Genomic DNA, 24,491 nt, shown 5'->3' with positions numbered 1-24,491 from the left:
CAGTCCAGTCCACGAAAAAAAATCATTTCTGAAATTATTCCTCCTTTAGGGAAAGCCTTCTCTGTGAGTTGACTTACAGGCCATGACGTCAAATCACAAACAGAAAGAAAACAAGAAAGAACCCTAGGCCCTGATGGATGCTCTGTCCTTTCTTGGGTCTCTTGAGCCCGCTTCCCCATCTCCATCTGGAGCTACCTGACCTGCAGCCCATGTGAAGCCACATAAGAACTGGAGGTCTCTCCGACCCAAGAATTCACCCCTAACTCCTCTGAAGACCCTCTAAGACCAAGAAAAAATTTTTCTCACAGACTTGATTTTGAGAGAGACTCTGAGTTAAGTGAATGGCATAATTTCCTTTCTGTGCAAATACCAAGGTATTTATTTCTCTTACGTAATTTCCAGGGAGTCAGTTACATGACCTGACTTCTATTCTGTTGGACAACGGAGGGATCTTACCGTCAACCAGTCACCCTGGGTGAGAACATACCCAAGGACTGGTCTATGACTGCTAAGAAGCCTAACAATTCCTGGAAGGAAAAGGGTTAAGTGCCAGTAAAAACAGCATAAATTTACACATGACCTGCTGTGATTACACTTTTATTCTCTTCCTTGCAAGGAACAACAATGGACACCCTCATAACTAAAGCTTCTGGTCGAAAAACCTTCTCCCTAGAGGACCTGTTTGAACTCACTTTAGATGATCTCAACAACCTTCTGGTTAGAAAGGATCTCTAGACAGAGAGATGTACCTGCTGGTGAGTTTTCTTTCTGAAGCATCTAAAAGGTTCACTGTATGATGGGAAAATCTACTATTGGGCTGTAGGGAGCAGCCTTCTGTGATTGGTTTGTGATGGTTTGATTCTGCCTGAAAGTACTAGAAAAATGACTGCTTTGTCCCAAACTTAAATTGCTAGGCAAGAAGATGGTTTGAATAGCCAGGGAACTTGGCTTCAGAAAGAATTATGGGCAGATAAAAGTCTTAGCAGTGACTTAAAAAAAAAAAAAAAAAAACTACTTCTGATAATACCACCTTTCATCAATCACACTCTGCCCTCTTTCTACAAAATATAAGAAGAGGATTTTCCAACAAGGGGAAAGTATTTTGGGAAAAATTTGTTGCTGTTTCTGTTGTTTAGCCTCTAAGTGTGTTTGACTCTTTGCAACCCCATATAATATAGCCCGCCAGTCTCCTCTGTCCATGAGATTTCCAAGGCAAGAATACTGGAGTGGGTTGTCATTTCCTTCTCCAGGGGATCTTCCTGACAAGGGATCCAGCTCACATCTCCTGCATTGGCAGCTGGGTTCCTTACCACTGGGCCACCAGGGAAGCCTCTGGGGAGAAGGATGCCATGTTTATTTCCTTTATGATGAGAGCAAGTGCTTCAAAGAGTTGAAAGTGTGACAGGTGCCTACACTTCCTCTGCCCCAGCCCTGTGGTGGAGGCTTCTTTACATAAGCAAGTGTACTCTTGCAAACCGAGCTTTCAGTGAGGGATTTACTGGGACCAGTAGAGAGTGGGCAGGGCTGGGGGGTCAGCCTCTCCCTCTCTCAGCTCAGGTCTCGTAACCAGTCCCCCTCCTTTCCTTTCTTCTCTTCTCTTTCTCCTCCAGGAATTTTCCATCAGCTGGAGAGCAAGGACATCAGTCGTCACGCTGATGGGTGAAGCCACACTTTTGCCCTTGGCTGTGGGTACATCTGGCGGCCTGTGTTCGTGCAGCAAGAGCTCAAGGGCTACCCTGCCAGGGCCACCCTCTCCTCCTCCCCCCCCATCCCGCCTCCTCCTTCCCTGCTGTCTGCACACCGACTTCTCCAGGAAAATCTCCACGGTGTTTCCTGGCTCAGGTACTGAGATATGCAGAGATTGCAAAGAGCTGGTCTTGGGAACTTTTGAATATGGTTAATTCAAAAGAGAATTCAGTCTTAGAAGTTCTCCATGAACTGAATTAAAATGGGAAAAAGTAGCAACCCAGGAGAACATACACAGAGATAACATCACTGGAAGGTTTCTCTTTAAAAACCAATTCTTCTGACAACAACAGCCAAGTCAACAGACTCCCCGGGGGCCAAAGGCGAAGAGGTCAGGACCACGTGAGCGTGGACCTTGTGGTCAGATGCCCAGGGTTGAGACAGAGCCCAGAGGGTGGGCACCACTGATCCCCCAGCCGTGGGCACTGCAGGAAGAGTCCTAGGGTTCCTGAGAGTCACAGGTCCACTGTCTAAGTGACTGCTCTTCTTCTGCTTTCTGTGACAATAGTCTTAAAGAAACGGGAGTCTGTTTCATAAATGATGGAGCTCCATAAATATAATGCTGTTTGAAAAAACAAAACAATTCTTCCAAAATTCTTTTATGGAGAGACTTCCCTGGCACCAAATACGGCCAACTCTGAAATGAGTTTTCTCCCAAGCATATCCTCCTTCTTTTGTTCATGAGAAACAATATAAGTTTGAACATTTTTCATGGGAAATTATCTGCAGCAAGAAAATGGCCCAGAGCAGCGATTCACACTTGTTACAAGAATACCATTATATTAGAAGACCAATAGGAAATAAAGCTTTTCTCTGAAACCTGGGTCTGTCTAATATTTTAAATCAGGAGGGTCATCCCTTCCGTAGTCATAGAACAGGGATCTGCAAACCAGAGCCCCCAGACCAGATGTGGCTCGTGGTCTATACAGCCTGTGAGCTAAGAATATTTTTATGCCCTTAAATAGTAGGGGAAAAAAGACGAGTTTGTGACGCTTGATGTGTGTGTGTGTGTTGGGTCTTTGTTGCTGCACACAGGCTTTCTCTAGATGCAGCGAGCAGGGGGCTACTATTTAGAATAACATGCAGATTTCTCTTTGCAGTGGCTTCTTTTGTCACAGAGTGCAGGTTCTAGGCTGGGGGGCTCCAGGAGTTGTGGCTCCCGGGCTCCAGAGCATGGGCTCAGTGGTTGTGGCACACGGGCTTAATTGCTCAGTTAAGTGGACCTTCCTGGGCCAGGGATTGAACCCATGTCCCCCGCATTGGCAGGCAGATTCCCATCCACTCTACCACTTGGGAAGCCTGACACTTGCATATCTCATAAAATTCCAATTTCTGGATTTATAATGTTTTATTGAAACAGAGCCATGCTTATTTGCTTACATACTGTCTCTGATTGTTTTTGTGCTCTAACCAGAGCTGAGTGGATGAGACAGAGATCATATGGGGCCCACAAAACCGAAACTCTTCACTATTTGGCCCTCGAGTGGGGGAAGTCTGCTGACCACTGGCCTGGGCTAAACGTACGGAGCATAAGACCAAGCTGAGTCGGAAAGACAGATACGCTATTCCCACCCCTCTGATTCTAGGCTGAATAAATGTAACTGAAGGATTTGTTTGACCGTTGAGGCCTTCTTGTTAAAGTGAAGATGAAATATTCGTAGATTTATTTTCACATTAAGCATGTAATGATGGTGAAATATGTATTCAGCCATCACATATTTTCTGTTCAAACTAATTATCATTGATATATCTTGGTCAAATTAACTTACATATTACAATTAAGTGGCTTCCAAGTGGATTTGTAAAATAGAATTAAGGTTAATATCAAGCCTTAAAAGCAATGAATGTCAAAACTGATTCCACAGAGGGACTTCCCTGGCGGTCCAATGGTTAAGACTTCAAGGCCTCTCAGTGCAGCAGGTGAGGATTCTGTCCCTGGTCAGGAAGCTAAGATCCCACATGGTTCATGGCCAAAGAAAACCACAGACAAACCATAAAGCAGAAACCATAGAGTGAGAAATCCAGTAAAGACTGTAAAAAAAAATGGTCCACATTAAAAAAAAAAAACTGATTCAACAGAGATTGAATATATTTTGACCTATTTTTCAACATTGCTAATTTTCTTGATTTTTGCAAATCTATCGCTAGGCTTTTACAAGTACACTGTTCTATAAAGCAGTGGTCCCCAGCATTTTTTGCAAGGGGTACTGGTTTCATTAAAGACATTTTTTTCAAGGATGGGGGGTGGGCGGGGGTGCGGGGATGGTTTCTGGATGGTTCATTTATTGTGCACTTGATTTCTGATCTAATGCCACTTCTGATTTGACAGGTGGTACCAGTCCGTGGCCTGGAGGTTGGGGACCCCTGCTATAAACGGATCTGAGAGTCTGTGAAACCACCAGGTAATTATTTACCTTTGGGTTGCTTCAATCCAACCAATTCTTAATTCGATCTCATTAGCAATCATTAAATGTTGCAATTAACAGTGTGTAGTGATTGAAAAACATCCAAAACTACAAATAATTGTATGAATTGGATTATTTTGCAAGTTCTGGTACATTTCCTCTAGGAACTGAAGTGCAAATTTACCTAAAAACTAATTTCTCCTCAATATTTCTAGGGATTACTTGAGGTTTGGTCTCTTCTCCCTGAGACCACTGAATGGGCCTACAAGACTAATTTAACCTGTTGGGTAAGAGTTAAATTTCCTTTAACATCAAAAGCTCAATATCGAAGACATAAGGGTTTTGGACTTCTGCTCATTTTAACGTTTTCTTTAAGAGGAAGAGAAGCTGCTGCCCATTTCATCATGAATCCCCTACCCCTTTTCTTTCCTTTTTTTTTTTTCGTTATTGACAACATGAAATGCTAAACCCATAGGCAGACTCTGTAAATCAGATTCTAACACGTGAAAATCTTCCTGAAAATACTGATTTCCAGTGAGCTTGTTTCTGATAGGCAGACAATATATTTTTTCATAACACAATTACATAGTAAGATTAATGGCTATACTTCCATATAGAACAATTTGCTGTTCAGATTGTGTGGTATAGGTGGGTAGATTTTTAATAACTGCCGCTAGGAGTCAATTGCAGAGAAACATAACAGAGGGAAAAAAATCAAAGAGGAAGATGATGAGATTTTAAATATAATAAATGGCTGCATGTCATGAGGAATTCTAGGAAGAAAATTCATCAAATATTAAAAAGAAATAAAGCCAACTCATTCCATCTTAATGAAATTTTGAGTTCCAGAATCTACTCTAATGAAATGAAAATGATGATATGAATTACCTTAATATAGGATTCCCCTGAATCCATTATATTTAACATCAAAATATTTTATTTGAAAGAGGGATCTGAGTGATCATTGGGGTTAAATATTCACTCAAAAATTCATGGCAAATTAATTCTCTTTTTAACCCTGAAGAAGGAGTTGAACAAAGTTCTGTCTAGAGTTATTGTTCTATGATCTCTTTGGTGAAACTAAAATGGCATAAATTTTACTTTATTGGATCTCTTACCAATTTGATCTACCAGAAATAAAATTGTTATAGTCAGTTTTCAAAACCCCCACATGGATTTAAGTCCCCCGGAAGTCATATCCTTTAAATGATTATGATATAAAATATGAGTCATTACCTTAGTTCTCCATGAACTGGGCAGTCTCAGTTCTGACACTCGAAATGGCTTAACTATACTATTTCTTCTCTTTGGTTTTGCAGTTACTTGAAGCTGGTGATCTCTGAAGGTTGATCTAGAGGTGTTACTATAATTAATATTCTTATCATCATGGTTTTCAATATAGAAAATACTAACTTAGGGACCACTACCTTGTTTCTGCATATTGCATACAGAGTTTAAAAACACTGATCTTGTGTCTCTTCAACACAATGGTCTTACAGGAATGTGAATTTCCTTCATACGCACTCTTGAAAAGACTAAATAGTCTGGCAACCATCATTGCAAGTAATCAGCACAAGAAGGATGTTTTCAAGAGTGTTTCCTTTGTAAACAAGCACACCAGCAAATTTTTGGAAAACTTTGTTGTCTGTAGAGTGTGATAATCAACAAAAATCAATGATTTATTTTAGTGACCCAGTAAATAGCAATTCGTGTGTGTGTGTATGCTCAGAGGCTCAGTCGTGTCTGACTCGGTGACCCTATGGACTGTAGCCCGCCAGGCTCTTCTGTCCATGAGATTCTCCAGGCAAGAATACTGGAGTGGGCTACCATTTCCTTCTCCAGGGGATCTTCCCGACCCAGGGATTGACCCGTGTCTCTTGTGTCTCCTGCATTGGCAGGCGGATTCTTTACCACTGGGCCACCTGAGAAGTCCCTTTACTGTAAGCTAAAGCTAAATGCTCCCCTCATTCAAACATCAAAATTAAATTTACAATAACCACAAAATATACATTAAAATAGAATTTCATTTACAATGTTTTTCAATATTTTTAAGATTACGCATGCCCCAGTAATCAATATGGTCACCTATACACTAATATACACTCGAGCATGGCTTTACAACTGTTTCATTTATTCACATAAAAGCCTATTATCAGACCTGACTCCATCACTCTCTCCTTAGAACACTTTCAAGGAACTTATTTAGCTTTTATGTTCTAATAAATTGGTTGCAAATATCCCCATTTGATTTTAACCTTCATTAACTGTGTGCTCTGTAAGAGGAAATTTTAAAAGTGTGAAAAATAAACTTAGAAGTTGCATTTAAAAAAAAACTTTATTTTAAAAGGATATTCCTACTGTAGAGCACAGGGAACTCTGCTCAGTGTCATGTGGCAGCCTGGATGGAGGGGGCTTCAGGGAAGGAAGGACATGAGTGTGTGCAGCTAACTCCCTTGGTTGGCCGCGTGAAGCTATCACAATGTTGTTAATCGGCTATATTACAATACAAAGTAAAAAGTTTAGTTGAAAAATTAGGGCTTCCCTGGTGGCTCAGATGGTAAAGAATCCACCTGCAATGCAGGAGACCTGGGTTTGATCCCCACATCAGGAAGAACCCCTGGAGAAGGGCATGGCAACCCACTCCAGTATTCTTGCCTGGAGAATCCCATGGACAGAGGAGCCTGGTGGGCTACATCCATGGGGTCTTGAAGAGTTGGACACAACCGAGAGACTGATGCACACACACAAAAAAAAAAAAAGAGAGAGAGAGAGAGAGAAGAAAGAAACAAAAGGATATCAAAGAATATGTCCCAAATGAAGGCAGCAACAAATCCATGATGATTTCTCCCCTCCCCTCCCCTCACAAACTGGCTATGGAAAGGAAGGATGGATGGATGGGAAGGAAGTCTACAGCAGTGGTATGCAGAGGGGTACAGGACTTCACAGGCGGTGCTAGAGGTAAAGAATCAGCCTCTCAAGGCAGGAGACACAAGAAACGTGGGTTCCATCCCCAGGTGGGGAAAATCCCCTGGCAGAGGGAATGGCAACCCACTCCAGTGTTCTTGCCTGGGAAATCCCATGGACAGATGGGTGTGGTCAGATGTTCTTCTTGAGCCAAAATGGTGATCTAGTGCTAATTTCTAAATGCTGGAGTCCATGTGTCAATAGCTGATCAGCTCGGTTTTCTCTGTTATTGAAACATGTTTAAGTGCATATGCATGTGGTCAGTCACTCAGTTGTGTCCGACTCTCTGCTATGCCATGGACTATATAGCCCACTAGGTTCCTCTGTCCATAGGATTCTCCAGGCAAGGATATTGGAGTGGGCTGCCATTCCTTCTCCACCGAATCTTCCTGACCCAGGGATCAAACTCTCATCTCTTGCATCTCCTGCAATGGCAGGCATATTCTTTACCACTGCATCACTCTCACGCACCCCTCACAAAAAGAAAGCATACTAATTTGCAAAGTTGGACTTTTATATGGATAAATTCTTGGGAACTCAGCTGGATGATAAATGTTCTAGATGAAGAAAAATACAATCATGCTGGCTGGTGTTACTTTGAATATGATTACTAACCTCAGAAGAACTGTACAAAAAAGATCTTCACGACCCAGATAATCACGATGGTGTGATCACTGACCTAGAGCCAGACATCCTGGAATGTGAAGTCAAGTGGGCCTTAGAAAGCATCACTACGAACAAAGCTAGTGGAGGTGATGGAATTCCAGTTGAGCTCTTTCAAATCCTGAAAGATGATGCTGTGAAAGTGCTGCACTCAATATGCCAGCAAATTTGGAAAAGTCGGCAGTGGCCACAGGACTGGAAAAGGTCAGTTTTCATTCCAATCCCAAAGCAAGGCAATGGCAAAGAATTCTCAAACTACCTCACAATTGCACTCATCTCACATGCTAGTAAAGTAATGCTCAAAATTCTCCAGGCCAGGCTTCAGCAATACGTGAACCGTGAACTTCCAGATGTTCAAGCTCGTTTTAGAAAAGGCAGAGGAATCAGAGATCAAATTGCCAACATCCACTGGATCATGGAAAATAAAGGGAAACAGAGAAGAGAATGTCTTCAGCTGTCAGCCCCTCCCTCTAGCCAAGAGTGAAGCCCACCTCTCCCCCCCGACCTAGACGCGTGGTCTCCCATCCTGTCCCTACGGTTCCCATGCTGCCCGCCCTCCACCTGTAGTCCAGTTGCCACTCCCCCTCATCTAGTCAAGGACTCCAATTCTTTAATTATCTCCTCTCTCTCCTACATCATCTATTTTTTCCTCTCTACAGGATCCTTCCCATCTGCTCATAAACATGCTCAACGACCTCCCGAAAACAAAAGAAAGACACAGCGGAAAGCTTGCTTTGACCCTGCCTTTCCCTCCAGCGCTGAGTCTCCCACTGACCTTCTACCCTTTCCGTCAAGATTTTTCCAGAGTGGTCCTTTATCTCTCACCCCTTGTTCTCCGCTGAAGCTCCTGGAGTCAGGCGTTGACTCCAGGCAGATGCTCAAGTCCAGGGGCAGCTCCGCCCTCTCACCCCTGGGATCTGAGCCGCATCCACAATCAACCTCTTGTCGCTTCCTTTTCTCTGCTTTGCTCTTCGGTAACCACGCTTCTCTGTCTTTTCTGAGACCTCTTGGCTGGCTCTTTCTCATCCCCCTTGAATGAGTGTCCACTGTGTCTCTGACTCACAATATTTCAGTGTTCCCAGCTCTGGTACCCTGTTCCCCATCCTCTATCCAGCCTTTGGGAGAACACTTGCAAGCCTGTACCCCTCCCTACAGATCTATGCCGAGGCATCTGGGCGCACACCCTCAGCTCTGACCTTCTGCTACAAATCCAAACTCATGGATACACAACCTCCTACCGACTGTTACCCAGTGAGTGTCAAAGAGCCATCTGGAACGCAAAACTGAGCTCTTCATTTTTGCTGTTATCCCCAGGTTCTCAACCTTGCTTCTGCTCTAGCGTATTTGCACTGGTTTGGAATTATATTTCTCCAGGGATCCACTGGGATTGTTTTCTCTATTCTAGGCTTCTGAGAAAACATTGCTTCAACTGAGAGGCCTTCCCCAATGGCCCTACCTAAAATGACATCCCCCCGTCTTTGCAGGAATACACACCTTTATTTTACCTTTTTTTTTTTTTTTTTTGGCCCTTAACTGTGCCTGGCCTTAGACTGTTTCTTTCCTTCCTGTCTCTCCCACTAGGTAGTTCTTCCAAAAGGGCAAGATTATTTTTCTGGTTAGTTGCCTTCAGAGTGTCTGTGAATGATCAGACACAAGATAAACCTCAGTGTGGGAAGCCACGAAGTAATGAATTCCAGAAAAATCAGGTACTGTGACTGAAAACTCTTATCTCACTGGCTGCAATAGTTCTAGACCTGGAAAGCAGACAGATAGGTAGATGGATCGATCACTAGATAGATCTGATGGATGAATGGACAGATAGCTACGTGGATGATTGATAGATGATAGAGAGAGAGATGGGACAGAGAGATGGATGGACAGACAGTTTTAAACTTCCATGAGGTGTATCTCTAATTCGTGGTGTCATTACACTCCTAAAAGAGGCAGCATTGCAGTGTCTTTCAATGGCAGGGATTTGAATACGGAAAAGAGATGTGTCATTCAGACTATAAACATAGAGACGGTCTCCAAGCTCTGACCATTTTCCCTGTGTGCTACTGTCTCGAGTGCCTTTGCATGCAAACCACCGCTTAATCATCCCTACAACTCGATGAGGTGAGAACTCTTATGCCTGTTCCACAGATGAGGAAACTGTGTCTGAGTCTGAGTGCCGTCTGCCTTTGTGTGTGCCGCTCCCACACCCACAGGTTCAGCCAGTCCTCAGGGTATGTGAGGGGACACGGAGTCCACGGAGACAGAGGGCGGACTGTGCTCTGCTCTGTGACGTGAGGAGCTTGAGCATCAGTGGGGTTTGGCACCCGGGGGGTCCTGGGAGCAGGTCCCCTTGGAGGCTGAGGGGTGACTGAAGTTGGCCAGTGGGCGCCCTGCTAGTGACCCAACGAGCCGGGGTTCAATGCTAGATCCGCCCCGCTTCTAGATCTCAGGTGTGTGAATTAGAGAGTGTGACAAGGAGATACCCAGAAAGACCGGGAGGTAAGATACAGATGACGAGAGAGATGGAGACAGAGAAGTTCACAGATGCAGAGAGAAGGAAACAGGCCAAGGGAGAGACGAAGAGGCTGGAAGCCCTCGTGAGCAGGGCAGCGCATCTACTCCACTCCATTCCACACCTGTAGATTCTATGAGAGCCTGTTCCGCTCTCTCACTCTCCACACACGCTGTTTATGGTGAGAGGATTGCTGGAGCTTCACTTCGCTCTGCTCCCTTCATCCCTGATAAGACACTATATGCTTGAAACAAGCGCTAACTACGAGAAACCGTGGCCAGTCCACGTCTGAACTGAAGACAAGATACATTACTCAGTCGCTGTGTGAGAAGGTGACCAGTGCTCAATTGTTCTATTTCTCACATCTGGATGCGGCCACACATGGAATTCAGAAAACGGAAAAATCCTTTAAATCAATATCACAACTCTTTGAAATGCATAAAAAGTACGAGATGAGATCTCTATTTACACAGAAATCTCTGATAATATATATATTTATAAAAGCAAATCTGTACTCGTGTTATTAGAACCGAGTTTCTTAAAATGTTTCCAGGTATGCTAATACAGTATTGGTCATTGATCCCTAAATGGCTGGCTACTGTCTCATGCTATAAATAGATTGCTAAAGTATTTGTTAGATTCTCAATGGAGATGACCCAGACTTCCATGTCTATATTCGTAAATTGAGAATGACATCTAAATGAACCTGATTTCATCTACTGTTTGTAAAATCCATGTCCAGATAGCAGAGGGGAAACCTGGCCCGTGGAACTCATCCTTAGACCATTGTTAAATTTGTTCCTTTTACGCCTGTGCGATGTTTGACTTGAATGATGCCCATGAGATTTTGTTTCTAGGCTTCATTGGCAACGTACTTTCCACGCTATGCTTCCAAATATCATCTCTTGGCTGTGGGGGGGGATAAAAGCGCAATGGATTTCCTTCATGGAAAAAAGCAAGTGTTCTCTTGTCACCACAAGGTGGCGCAGTGGGGACCAAAAACCCTCAGCCTCCTGGTAGGCGGCAATTACTGGAGGCTCTGACATAATTGCTGTTATTAACCCTGCAGTTATCATTATCATTATGATGCGCCTCAAGACCAACACATAGCCCTAGCCTCCGGGGAACGAGACGGAGCTTTTGTCTCTGTTTTTACCCTTCTTCCCTCTGCCTGCCACAATCTTTGATATTTTGCTTTCTTCCAGTCCCCAACCCTAGGCGTCCCCAGTTTGCACAAGTGGGCGTGCAGATCCTTCGTTGATTGAGACAGCTGGGTTTCCCTGGCAGCTCAGCGGTCAAGACTCCGCCTGCCAATTCAGGGGACCCGAATTCGGTCCCTGATCTGGGAAGATCGCACATGCCACGGACCAACCGAGCTTGTGCGCCATAAGTACTGAGCCTGTGCTCGTGAGCCCGGGAGCCCAAGTACTGAGCCCACGTGCCACAAGTACTGAAGCCTGAGCGCCCCCAGAGCCCGCGCTCCGCAACAAGAGGGGCCCCCGCAGCAAGAAGCCCACCACCGCAACTCTCATCACAGCTAGAGAAAAGCCCGTGGAGCAACTAAGACCCAGCACGGCCAAACATAAACGAATAAATAAAAGTAAAAACAAAAAAGAAGTAACAACAACAACAACAAAAGCTTAGATAATAGCAAGTTACATTTCTGGAGATGGATAAACCATGCTTTGTACTGTTTGATGAATCTGAGGCAGCTGTCAAGGTTTTAGTCTTCCATGACTACTCTGATATTTATTTATAAGAATGAAAAAGCCATTTTGGAAACTTTGGTTTACAGTTGGGTCCAGGTTTGCTCTTCACAAACTGCTCTCTCTCTGGGTTCCACGCCAGATGGAATACTGGAAAGAAACTCCAAAACACTGCAATATGCTGTCCGTTGATTTTATGATTGGTGCTGAGATTAGACCATCTCTCCTCAGAGCTCAGGGACCAGAAGACGACTGGGGTCTGGGAATCGAGGCAGGGCAATCGTAGGCAGTTACGTACTCATTGGGAGCATATTATTCCCACAGGGAAATGAAACTCAGGCTGGCCAGGTGCAGCTGCTCAAGTCATTCACTGCACAAGTCACCGATCTGCAGATGCACCTCTTAATAATAAACAAAGGGCCAATAGCCTCCTTGGGGAACATTGTCCCCAGCTTCCGTCAATCTAGCATTTAGCGTCTCGAAACTTCGTAGCATTTTTGATGCCCTTTGTTAGTTATAAATTCAGGTTGCCCTCATCAGAATCATAGTGCTCTGTTTTAGTGACTACGTTTTTTATGCCACTACTCACTTCCGGCCTTTGTAATTGCAAAAGCAATATTTCATTTTTTTAATGGAATCAGACGTGTCATTTTAAATGCCTGAACTTTTATCATTTCAAGTAAGTCCAGTTTTAAAAAGTACAGTAATGTGGGATCTGGAAACTAAGTTCAATAGATATTACTATTGTTAATGAATTATTGATTGATTATCATGAAAAATATTCAATTACATCCTAGTTAGCTATTCATTAAGGAAAGATTTGAAAAGCAGAAAATAACATGAATCAGGAATTTTTCTCAATTTTTAAACTGAGATAGTTCAGCAATTATAAAATAGAAATAATTATAGTCAAATACACACATCAATGAAAAAAGCATAAAAAAAACAAGAAACAAACAAACAAACAAAAATCAAGGGTAAAAGTATAGAGTGAGGGGGCAATCATCATATTTTGTGGTTTCAGAGAATGAAGAAAAAATACAAAGCAAACTGCAAACCAGAAACGTTTGGAAACAGTGAACCAGGGAGGCTGAGTAACTCCCTAAACTGCACAGCTTTGTTTAGTGACAGTGACGGGACTAAAATCAATTACTCTGGGGAGCGGGAAGATAACACGTTTAGGAAGTTGACCTCAGCCATCAACCTACACGTCACGATGAAAACATGTATATTTAGGAAAAAAATATATTATTTTGTGATCCTTACTAAAACAGCATAATCTTACAGCCAACAATGCTTTCACTTCCAAGTGCATTTGAAACATGCTCCTGTGATGGATCCATGTGGAGAAAAACAGAGAGTAGCCATTGACTGAGCAACTCCTATAAGCCACAGAGTTGTGTGCATGTGTGTATCTTTGAACACAAGCACACACACACGTATACATGTGAAGACTTTAGCAGGGTATGCGTGTGTGAGGATCCTGATAAATTCCAAGGTAGTAGCATCACCTCTAGTTATACTCACGGAGAAAGGGAGGCTCAGCGACAAAGAGGGAGTTGCCCAAGTTCACACCTGGACTCTGAGCCCACGTCCATCTGATTGAAAGTCCATGATCCCCCACACAGGATGTCACAGCTTAGAGAACACCTGCCTGGCACCCGAAGTGTGGTTGCCAGTCCCCTGGGGGCTCTGCACATTCCCGGGCCCACCAGCCCATCACAGACCGAGTTTCTCCAAGTTCAATTCACAGAGGCTTATCTGGGTTATAATAGTTCACTTTCAGACACTGGGGGCTTCCCTGGTGGCTCAGATGGTGAAGAATCCGCCTGCAATGCAGGAGCCCTGCATTGTCGGATCCCTGGGTTGGGAAGATCCCCTGGAGGAAGAAATGGCAATCCACTCCAGTCTTCTTGCCTGGAGAATCCCATGGATGCAGGAACCTGGTGGGCTACAGTGTGTGGGGTCAGAAAGAGTTGGATATGACTTAACAGCAACATCAATATTTAACAGAGATATCAAAGGGATTGCTTTTCCGGTTGAATGATTATACAAAGGAAATGTCTCAACCTCCAGCAGCATCAGGACCAACCATCGCCTCTGAGGATTATGGAGAGCGCTGGTCCTCGGTATTTGTGGGGTTTTTTTCTGCTGCACTTCCATGGTTTCGTCTCTATAAGAGAACTTAACTTTTCCTCCTACAAAAGATGGATTCTGACCCGATGAGCTGAGGTCCCTCTAGTATTTTAGAAGCCCTTGAATCTGGAATCGGCAGCGGCTGGCAGACGCTCCCCTCTTGCCTTAACCCTGCCCCGTGGCCAGCCTGCCTTCCCAGGCTAGCTGGTATCAGATGCAATCAACCGGCAGCACAGTGCATAGTAAATAATTGATCTCCAACATGTGCTTCTAATTCAAATAAAGAGCCTTGAACCACAGTGTGCAGCGCATGTGACTCAAGTATTTTATGTGGAAATTGGAAGCTTTCTGATCAGTCTCTGTAAAGACGTTTTCGCAGGGTCTGAACCTCTGGGGACTGTTTGTGTTTCAAGTTCAAGTTACTTAGCTCATGATTAAGAAGCTTTTATAGGCCCCAGCGGTAAATGAGAGAACAGAGGGAAAAGCATTCTTTGGCTGCGTAATTTAGCAAGACTTAATCTATCTGTTTGGGTTTTCATCCACCGGGCTTGCTGAAAACTTTAAATGATTAACCTGTCTCTCTGCGGCCAGCAGACTCTCCAGGGCTTCCATCAAGAGCCTGACAGCAGAGATCACCCAGCTCGGGTTACCTTAATTATTGAGAAGCCTCTCAATCTCAGTCCAGCGGCTTTTTCTTGGGATAACAGACAGACTCTAAATCCACTGTTCTTTTACTTTGCAGTATTTAGCAAATAAAATAAATCAATGAGACCAAACAGCAAGCATTTATTTAACTTTAAATGTTCCCTGGTAGGTGCTCAGCAACTCAGAGTCTACTGAACTTTGAAATATTCAGCCATGTTGACTTAAGTCTCCCGACTTGGCACAAAAGATCCCAGACCGCAAGCCTGGATATCCCCGGAGGAAAGGAACCCGGGGCGACCTGATGGAGCAAGATGTTGTTTGCCCCCGGCCAGATCTCATGACCCAACCACACTGCCCTCAGAGGACTGCGTGCAGTTGCTTTAGTAAACTAATAGCCGTGAAAAAGGAGCCTGCGAATTCTCTCCTACGTGGGGTTTCTCTTACTGCAGAAAAGCTTCCGAAGCGATGCAGGCGAACGATGGTGTTCCAGCTGCAGGAAGATGTCGTCTCTTTGGGAGAGCGTCCCCGGAGGCTGCCTTGCTTGCGCTCTGCCCACACTTGGATCTGAACTGCGTCCCAGTTACTAACTTTTATTTTTAAAGCTCTGCCCTCCCAGGAGGCCTTCACAGAGAATTTGCCAAGCACCTCCCTGCTGCCTTGGCTGTTGGGCTGTGTGATTCCTCCCTGCGTCTGTGTGGAGTACCCAAGTGTTTGCATCCCGTTCCCTTAAAAGTGAAAGTAAGAGGAAAGAGAGAGGTGGGTCGCAGCAAGTGTAGGGCTGTGATTTAGCCGGGTTTTGTGATTTAGCCGGCTTCCCTGGTGGCTCAGATGGTAAAGAACCCGCCTGCAATTCAGGACACCTGGGTTCAATCCCTGGGTCTGGACGATCCCCTGGAAGAGGAGATGGCAACCCACTCCAGTATTTGTGCCTGGAGAATCCCATGGACAGAGGAGCCTGGCGGGCTACAGTCCATGGGGTTGTAAAGATTGCCCCAGGTGTAGGGGTGGGGATTCCAAAAGTCCACAGGTGAAGCTTCCTTTTAAAAAAGTTCCGGGGACTCCTGGGCATACATCCGGAGAAAAACATGATCTAAAAAGGTACACGCACCCCAGTGTTCAATGCAGCACTGTACAATAGCCAAGACATGGAAGAAACCTAAACATCCAATGAGAGAGGAATGGATAAATAAGACGTCATACATACAGACAATTACTCAACCATTGAAAAGAATGAAATAATGCCATTTGCAGCCACATGGATGGACCTAGAGATTGTCATACTGCGTGAATTCAGATAGAGAAGAAGTGTCATATGACATCCCTTACGTGTGGAATCCAAAAAGAAATGATACAAACGAACTTACTTACAAAACAGAAGGAGACTCAGAGACTTAGAGAAGGAACTTATGGTTGCTGGGGATAAAGGATAGTTAGGGAGTCTGGGACGGACATGGACACACTGCTCTGTTTAAAATGGATAACCAACAAGGACCTGCTGTACAGCACAGGGAATTCTGCTCAGTGTTCTGTGGCAGCCTGGGTGGGAGGGGAGCTTGGGGGAGAATGGATACATGTGTATGCATGGCTGAGCCCCTTCGCCGTCCACCTGAAACATTGTTAATTGGCTATACCCTAATCAAAATTAAAAGTTCAAAGAAAAAAAAAAGCTCAGGTGTTTATACACATGCCTTGCACAACATTTGAAACAGAAGAATCAGTGCTTATAATAGACGGAACTAGTAGAATATTTTAAACTGAGTAGAATGAGTGCCTAATCATTTAAATAAGAGTGGTCCAGAGAAGCCGCTTGGCATGTATCCTGGCCAACTCTGAAGAAATGAAATAAAATATTTAAAACCAGGGTCTGGGTTTCTTGGTATATATACTTAGAGTTCATGTAGATGAATTCATGCCGTCTGACCTTGCCAGGAGCTCTTCTTTTTTAAATTAAATTTTGATTGGCGTATCATTGCTTCACAAAGCCGTGTTAGTTTCTACTGCACAGCAAAATGAATCAACTACACCTACATCTATATACGCACATGTATCTATATCCACATATCCCGTCCCTTCTGGACTGCTTTCCCGTTCAGGTCACTGCAGAGCAGTAAAGGGAGCTTCCTGTGCTACATGGAGGCTCTCATTCATTTTTGCCGAGGATTCTTAAACACAGCCTCGGGGGAGTTTTGCTTTTCTGCCCAAGCTGCACAGCACTTGCCAACCTGGGTCTCTGTAGGTTTCACCAGACCTAGTGAGGGCCCCATTCAAACACAGAACCTAATCTGCAGGAGGGGCAGAAGGAGAGGAAGGGCAGCCCACCGGAGCCAGGCCCACTCTCCCATCGAGGTCACTTAGTCCTCGGTGTCTCCGGGGCATTCCCAGGCCCAGAACAATCCTTTTGTATTTGTTTTACAATCATAGTGGCATTTCCTCAACCCTTCCAGAAAATCTGTGGTTTCCACAGAGACCCACTCCATCAAAGGCCATCTCCAAGTTCAAGTTGGATGTAACTTGTACATCCGTTTTATTTTTCCTTCCAAGTCTTTGCTTTCTGGATAATTCCTTCTAGTATTAGTTGCTCAGTCATGTCCAACTCTTTGTGACCCCATAAACTGTAACCCGCCAGGCTCCTGTGTCTATGGAATTCTCCAGGAAAGAACACTAGAGTGGGTTGCCATTTCCTTCTCCAGGAGATCTTCCTGACCCGGGATGGAACCCAGGTATCCTGCATTGCAGACAAATTCTTTACCATCTGAGTCACCAGGGAAGCCAATTCCTCTAGATCTATGGCTTACTCTGAGTCGCATAGTTGTTCAGTCACTAAGTTGTACCTGACTTTCTGCGACCCCATGGACTGCAGCACACCAGGCTTCCCTATCCTTCACTATCTCCCGGAGCTTGCTCAAACTCATGTCCATCGAGTCAGTGAAGCCATCTAACCATCTCGTCCTCTGTCACCCCCTTCTCCTCCTGCCTTCAATCTTTCCCAACACTAGGGTCTTTTCGAATGAGTCGACTCTTTAAATCATGTGACCAAAGTGCTGGAGCTTCAGCTTCAGCGTCTGTCCTTCCAGTGAATATTAAGGGTTGATTTCCTTTAAGATTACTCTCAGAAATTGTATTTATTGTCATCTCTACACAAGTCCGGAGGTGTGCTACCTAGGCTCACATGCTTTCCTACTTGTCCAGTTTCCCTTGTAAGGAATATCCCTGATCCTCACACTCAGGAGATGGCTGCAGGAGCTCCAGCTACCATGACTGAGGTCCAGGTGAGGAGAAGGGTGAATGCATGAGGGTAACAGGGCATTTGACAGCTAACACAGACCCAGCCAAAAAGCTATCTGTATTGTTTAAAGATTTGCTTTTGATGTGGACCATTTTTAAGTTTTTATTGAATTTGTGACAATATTGCATCTTTTTTAAGTTCTTTTTTTTGGCCTTGAGTCTCCCTGACCAGGGATTGAACCTGCAGCCCCTGTGCTGGAAGGCAAAGTCCTGACCACTGGATGGCCAGGGAAGTCCCAATGAGCTTTCTTAAAGGTCACATTCAGAGAGTTCTGCTAACATCTCAGGAACCAGAACTACATCACAGAAGCACAGCCTCCACCCTACCCCACCCTGCAAGAGAGACTGGGAAATGCAGTTGGAATTTTCTGTTTTAACCTAGGCACTTGGTTATCCCAGCTGGGAATTTGTCAGTCAAGAAGTAGTCAAGAATGAGATATTTGATGATGTAGATATTAAAAATATCCACCCCACTGTTTTTGTGTGGGGATTAAGTGCATCTGTGGAAAGCACCTAGTCGGTGGTACAGGAAAGAGCTTTTCTTTCTCTCCTCCTGTGTTCCCTCCTCCCAGGCTGAAATACACATGACAGCAGAGCCTCGATGCCATGATCTATTTTCTGTCTAATTAGGTCTACTGAATAATGTCATTTTTTTTAGGGGAAGAGGCATGCCAGAAAAAAGAAAATTCTCATCATTGACAGAGTCTTTCAAACTAGAAATGCTATTTTGAAGACTGATTTCTTTCAATGCTTACAGGAGCACTTAACCGTTCATTTGAATAGAACTGTTCTGCAAGCTGTTAGAAACCCATAAAAATGGTTTCTAATTCTGCACACATCCTAATTCGAAGGAACAGGAATCTCGTGTTTGGTGCCCTGTCCCAGCGCTGACCACATCCACAGAGTTCCCACCAGCCTAGGCACACACTTTTTGCACAATTTTAAGATCTTTATCATAAAGTAACTCATTGGGGCATCAGAGTGTGTTATCAATCTAAACAGAAAATGAGAGATACGTATTACACAGGATGCTGGTCATATTAATACATCTCATCTGGGTAAGAGGGTTTGCTGGACAGAATGTATTTATTGGACATCCATGCAAGACCAGGACAGACAGCATCCAGGAAGTAAAGTGAATGGAACTAGACTGGTGTGAAGCAAGCTATAAAGGGGGAGAGGAACAAGTCTGCTCGTTGTTCTGGAGGTGGTTTTCTACTTGGTAGATGGCAGTACTCTAATTTAGCTGAGTAATTGCCACTCTGAAATCCAACTTGATAGGGCATGTGCAATTTAAAAAATGGATTTTGCATTTCTGAAGCAAGATGAGAAAAATAAATTGCATGATTTTTCTCTCTGACATTAAGCTCCAGGACAATGTTGCAACCTGTGATCTTCAGAGATCTCTTATCCATACAACAGCAGAAATAAAAGATTTGCACGTGTGCATTTATAAAATGACTTTATTGCTCATAGGCAAAAGAAAGAAGGAGGAAAAAGAGAGAAGGAAGGGAGGGAGGAAAAGCAAATAAAAGAAAAATAGCTTATGTACCCATATATTTTACTTCTATTGGTAATCTGGTACTCTGATTCAGTAAAATTTACTTGTGAGCTTTAATTTAAACGGTGAGAGGGGACAATTTTCCAGAAAAAAGCAAAAACTATGTGCATTCATATTTATATTTATATAAAATAAACAAAAAGAGGACTGTGGCATATACTTAATGTCAGCTCAGCAACAATGGAAAAAAATCAGATAGATAATTCTGAAGGTAGCTGATAATTCTTCAGTTGATAAAGCTTAGAGTGACTCTTCATTCCTAGGTGATCAGGTTTGTGTTTAAAGTAATCATGATTAACATCTCTTAACATGGAAATAGAGTGTACACATTTATCTCCTGCCCTACAATTTAAGCAATTCCGAAGCACTCAGCTGATCTGCTTCAAAATGTGCATTCAAAATTAAGGTGATTCACCTTAATTATATTTCACAAAATCCTTCATTTAAATGATGGTTCCAAGTTCCAAGGAAGGGTTTCTTAAAATCCAGAGTTTAAGTTGTTTCTGTTTTCTAAAGTGACCGAGATAGAAAATATACATAATTGCTCATAGGCGAAAATAACAGTCTCCCCACCTCCTAACGCCCCACCCAACTGCCCGAAAAATAAAAATGAAAAAGGTCCCATCCCTTGTGTAACCAGAGCTCCAGTCTTTCAAGATACAGGGACATGCTTTCTCTCAGAGTCTGAGACTGTTTACGGCTCTCCAGGATCCCAACCCTTCCTCCTGTCCTCAGAGAAGCTGGGGGCAGGTGGCTGGAAGAAGCCCCCTCGTCACCGGCCTCACAAAACTGTTTGCCTTGCTTCTGCTCTTCCACACACAGCCACTCCTTGGAGTCAGTCTCCCAGGGCGTTTGAGAGAGAAATTTCTCTCTGAAAAGTGATGCCAACGTTTTTTCTGCCTTACAGACGAGAGAAAAAGCAACTTCTAGCCCATTTTGCTCCAGTACTCTTGCCTGGAAAATCCCATGGATGGAGGAGCCTGGTGGGCTGCAGTCCATGGGGTCGCTAAGGGTCAGACACAACTGAGCGACTTCCCTTTCACTTTTCACTTTCATGCATTGGAGAAGGAAATGGCAACTCACTCCAGTGTTCTTGCCTGGAGAATCCCAGGGATGGGGGAGCCTGGTGGGCTGCCGTCTATGGGGTCACACAGAGTTGGATACGACTGAAGTGACGCAGCAGCAGCAGCAGCAGCCCTTTTTGATCATTCCCTGGCAAGTGGCATGTAGGCTCTGTCAGAATTTGGTGATACCTCACTTCTTACAGACACATTCTCTGCCAGCTGATACCAAGCCCCTGGGAGGGGTAAACACGGTGACTCAAACGGGTCGGGTGAGTGCACAGTGAAACAGCTCAACATCACAAGTTACTGAATGCACTCCTTGCACATCTTGATTGTAAGACATAAGGTCTTTATAGGTAGCTCATTACACTATCAATTTGGATATGTTTAACATTTTATCATCCATTCTATTTTCCTTTCTACTCTCTATTATTGTTTCCTCGTATCCTATCTTTGTTCCTTATTACTGAAATATTAACTTCCAACTGATAACACAAGTGTATGGAATAATTAAAAGAGATGAAATTTAATCAATTAGGCTTCTTGATAGCCTCCCTAATACAACAGTTGCTAGCCAAAAAAAAAAAAAAAATTTAAACAATTGTATATAATGTAATGTTTAGATATCTTTTATCATGCTTAATCTGCTCTATTTATCTTTCATCACCATCAAAGATAGGTGTCACATTCTTCAAAAGCTCTGTTTATATATAACTACTTGCCTTATGGTGATTGGCTAGAGAGTAAGAACCGCTGGGTGGTAGGTAGCCCTCACAGTTAAGATTCAGGACTACATCTGGGATTCTACGGAAATCCTATTTAAAGTCAGCAGGGCCTTCTGGTACGGGGCTTCCTTACATTCTTCGGGGGCAGAGGGGGTGGTCTCCTCCGGGTTTTCCGAGCTGCTGACAATGGCCACAGCGCTGAACGACCTTCTTCTGACCTTGGCGTCGGGCAGGGCAGATGCTCGCACAGGCGGGGCCTTTTCCACGCTGTGGAGCTGCTGGTCTTTCCAGTCGAGCTGCTTGGCGCTGCAGAAGGGGGCATAGACCTCCACGCTGCCCTCGAACTGCAGGCAGTTCACTTTGTAGTACTTCCTCTTCACTTCCAAGACGTCGTGAAACCTGTGGCCCCAGAGGATTTCCCGGGGGATGTAGGAGCTCCGGGACTGGTGGGACGTCCCGGTGGAGTCCCCGGTGTAGATGAACGTCACCAGGATCTCAAAGTTATCCCTGGCCACGGCCTTCCGGTCGAGCGCGTAGAGGGGGCTGTCGCGGTCGATCTCGTGCACGACGGTCACTGGGGTGACGAGGATGATCTGGTCGTTGAGCAGCCTCAAGTCCTTGAAGGCCATGGTCATGCGCCCCTCGCCGTCCTCCGCGTAGCGCAGCAGCTGCGCGCGCACCGTGCCCTCCACCACGTGGTTGGGGCGGAAGTCCCCGATGCGCCACATGAGGCAGAGCTTGCCGTCCCTCATGCCCACCAGCGCGAAGTAGCTGAACCGGATGGTCTGCGCCCTCTTCCTGGCCGTGGCCATCTTGGCCAGGGCCGCCCCGATGATGAAGGTGTTGATGACGCAGCTCAGGATGGACTGCAGGATGACCGTGAGCACGGCCACCGGGCACTCCTCGGTGACGCAGCGGTAGCCGTAGCCGATGGTGGTCTGGGTCTCCAGGGAGAAGAGGAACGCCCCCGTGAAGGAGTGGACGTTGTCCACGCAAGGCGTGGCGTCCGGGCCATCGTTCTGCAGGTCGCCGTGGTGGAAGGCTATGAGCCAGAAGACCGAGCCGAAAGTCAGCCAGGAGAGGATGTAGGACAGCGAGAAGATTACAAACATGTGGCGCCACTTGGTGTCCACGAGGGTGGTGAAGATGTCCACCACGTAGCTGCCCCACTCCCCGAAAATGTGCTTGAAGTACACGTTGCAGCTGCCGTCCTTGTGCAGCAGACGCCTCCTCGCTCTGCGCTTCTCGGCCAGAAGGTGCTCCGGTGCGTACCCCGGGCACTTGGGGTCCACGCTCACGATGGGGTAGCTGCTGCAGTAGTGGCTCATGCTCTCCAGCGCCCTTGGGGGTATATCCGGGTGACTGCTGGGGAAGCAAGGGTCCTAGGAGTGCGGCTATTTGCGAGTTTGGGTTTTTTCACTTCAAACCTGAAAAACAGAAAATTCCACACGCTTCTTTAGCTTTCAATTCCCGTCTTTAGAGCAATTGGCCCAATTCGAAGCAATTTGATGCCGTCTGAAACAGCTCAGATTTTATCTGAACGGCAGAAACATTAAGTATTGATCACTCATTTCAGTTTAGAATCCAGCTCAGTCATTACGGGAACAAAATATGCAATTAGAGAAAATAACATTTTTATATATGCATAAGGCTTCAGTAAACACTGTGATTATCCCAAATGAGGCCTCACAGCCTCTTCTGACCCAGCGTTAAAAAAAAAAAAAAAAAAAGTCTTCATTTTGTAGACTCTTCTGGACTGAGGACATTTAGAAAACAAAACAATCTATAATGTAAAAAGGCAAAATAGAATTCAGGTATTTGTCTAGCCCTCTTAGAGGCTTTCTGTTTAAGTCAGATGGTTTTCCTTAGAAAAGGGAGGCAATTAAGAATTTCTATGTTCCAAAGGGTGGTGAGCAGGGAGGAACTGGGAGACTGGGATTGACACATATATGCAATTGATATGGTGTATAAAATATTATAAAATAGATAACTAATGATCACATATCGTATAGCACAGGGAACTCTGCCTAATGCACGGTGGTGACCTGAGGGGGAAGGAAGCCGAGAGGGATAGGATACATGTACACCTGTGACTGATTCATCCTGCTGCACGGTGGGAACTAACAACATCATAAAGCAACTGTGCTCCAGTAAAAATTAACTTAAGAAAAGGGGGGTTTCTACATTACTGTTACAATGCAACTTACATACGGGTTGTAGCGTACACAGCCCCTTGCCTTCTGTATCTGCAGCCTCTTCTCTCTTCCACGGAGGTATTTCTTCCTTGTCTACTTCCCAGGCCAGAACAGAACTGACAAGGATGCTATTTCAGACTCAACTCCTTTACCCTAGCTCCTCCTTTAGTTTTGAGAGGAAAAAAAAAAAACTTTCTTAACCCTGGAGGAGTTAAAACCACTCCCAGGTAAGCTTTCCATAAAGTATAAAATTGGTCCTGCCTTTGTTTCAAAACATCCATCCTTTTTTTTCTCTTCTTCTGTCTTTCTTTCCTTTTTTTCTCTGACACTGGAAGCTCTTCTCTTTCTGAATAGAAGCCGAAGATTTGCCAAGGCCGCTCCTCTTGCTTCCCTCTTAAAGGGAGCATGCTGCGGTTGGGCCCTCTCCCCCAGCTCTTCACCGTGTTGCTAAGGTTTTCACGGCCCTGCCTGGGTAAAGGCATTTTCCTCCCTCCAAATCCATTCGGTCTTTAAAAGATCAAGTTATATTGATACCTACAGTTATTATTGCTTTCAGCATCTTCAATATAGGTCAATGATTTTCCCGCTCAAGTCTGAAAGTAAGTTTGAATAATCCAATATTGAATGGTCTTTAGTTACTTATCTGCCAAAAACGCCAAGTCCCTGGGACCCAGTGCTAATGGTTCACTAGTTACTAGAACCTGTTGCATCATCTACCTGTGCCAGGTAGGGGAGAGTGGAGGAAGGGGGAGACGTTGGACTAGAGGATCTTGTTGCTGGACTGCATAAAAAATTTCACAGGAATAAATATTATTGTAGACAATTGAGACACCTCCACCTTGAAACCAACCAAAGAAATTAATCACCAAGTATTTATCCAGTGCCTTCCC

At 44.6% G+C, this 24,491-nt stretch overlaps 1 protein-coding gene and 1 long non-coding RNA gene across 3 annotated transcripts in view; one reads left to right on the top strand and one right to left on the bottom strand.

Moving 5' to 3' along the window:
- The first annotated feature begins 619 nt into the window (after nt 1-619).
- Nucleotides 620-16,709, top strand: LOC138983965 (uncharacterized). Of its 2 annotated transcripts, none has more exons than XR_011461325.1 (4): nt 620-755; nt 1,611-1,842; nt 4,076-4,148; nt 14,941-16,709. It is a non-coding gene; the product is annotated as an uncharacterized lncRNA (long non-coding RNA). The 2 variants fall into 2 exon arrangements; XR_011461326.1 differs by having other exon boundaries at nt 11,490-16,709.
- A 2,792-nt stretch (nt 16,710-19,501) lies between these two features.
- The window catches only part of KCNJ16 (potassium inwardly rectifying channel subfamily J member 16), a 65,434-nt gene continuing 60,444 nt past the window's right edge, over nt 19,502-24,491 (bottom strand). The window contains exon 2 of the mRNA XM_070357357.1: nt 19,502-22,833. Within this exon, the coding sequence (XP_070213458.1) occupies nt 21,472-22,734 (1,263 nt within the window). The 5' untranslated portion in view covers nt 22,735-22,833 and the 3' untranslated portion in view covers nt 19,502-21,471. The remainder of the gene's footprint in view (nt 22,834-24,491) is intronic.

This window comes from Bos mutus, chromosome 19 (assembly GCF_027580195.1).
Source record: "Bos mutus isolate GX-2022 chromosome 19, NWIPB_WYAK_1.1, whole genome shotgun sequence".
In the NCBI taxonomy this organism is placed as follows: Eukaryota; Metazoa; Chordata; class Mammalia; order Artiodactyla; family Bovidae; genus Bos; species Bos mutus.
Note: the sequence above shows the minus strand (reverse complement) of the source record. Positions and strands in the feature narration are given on the sequence as shown.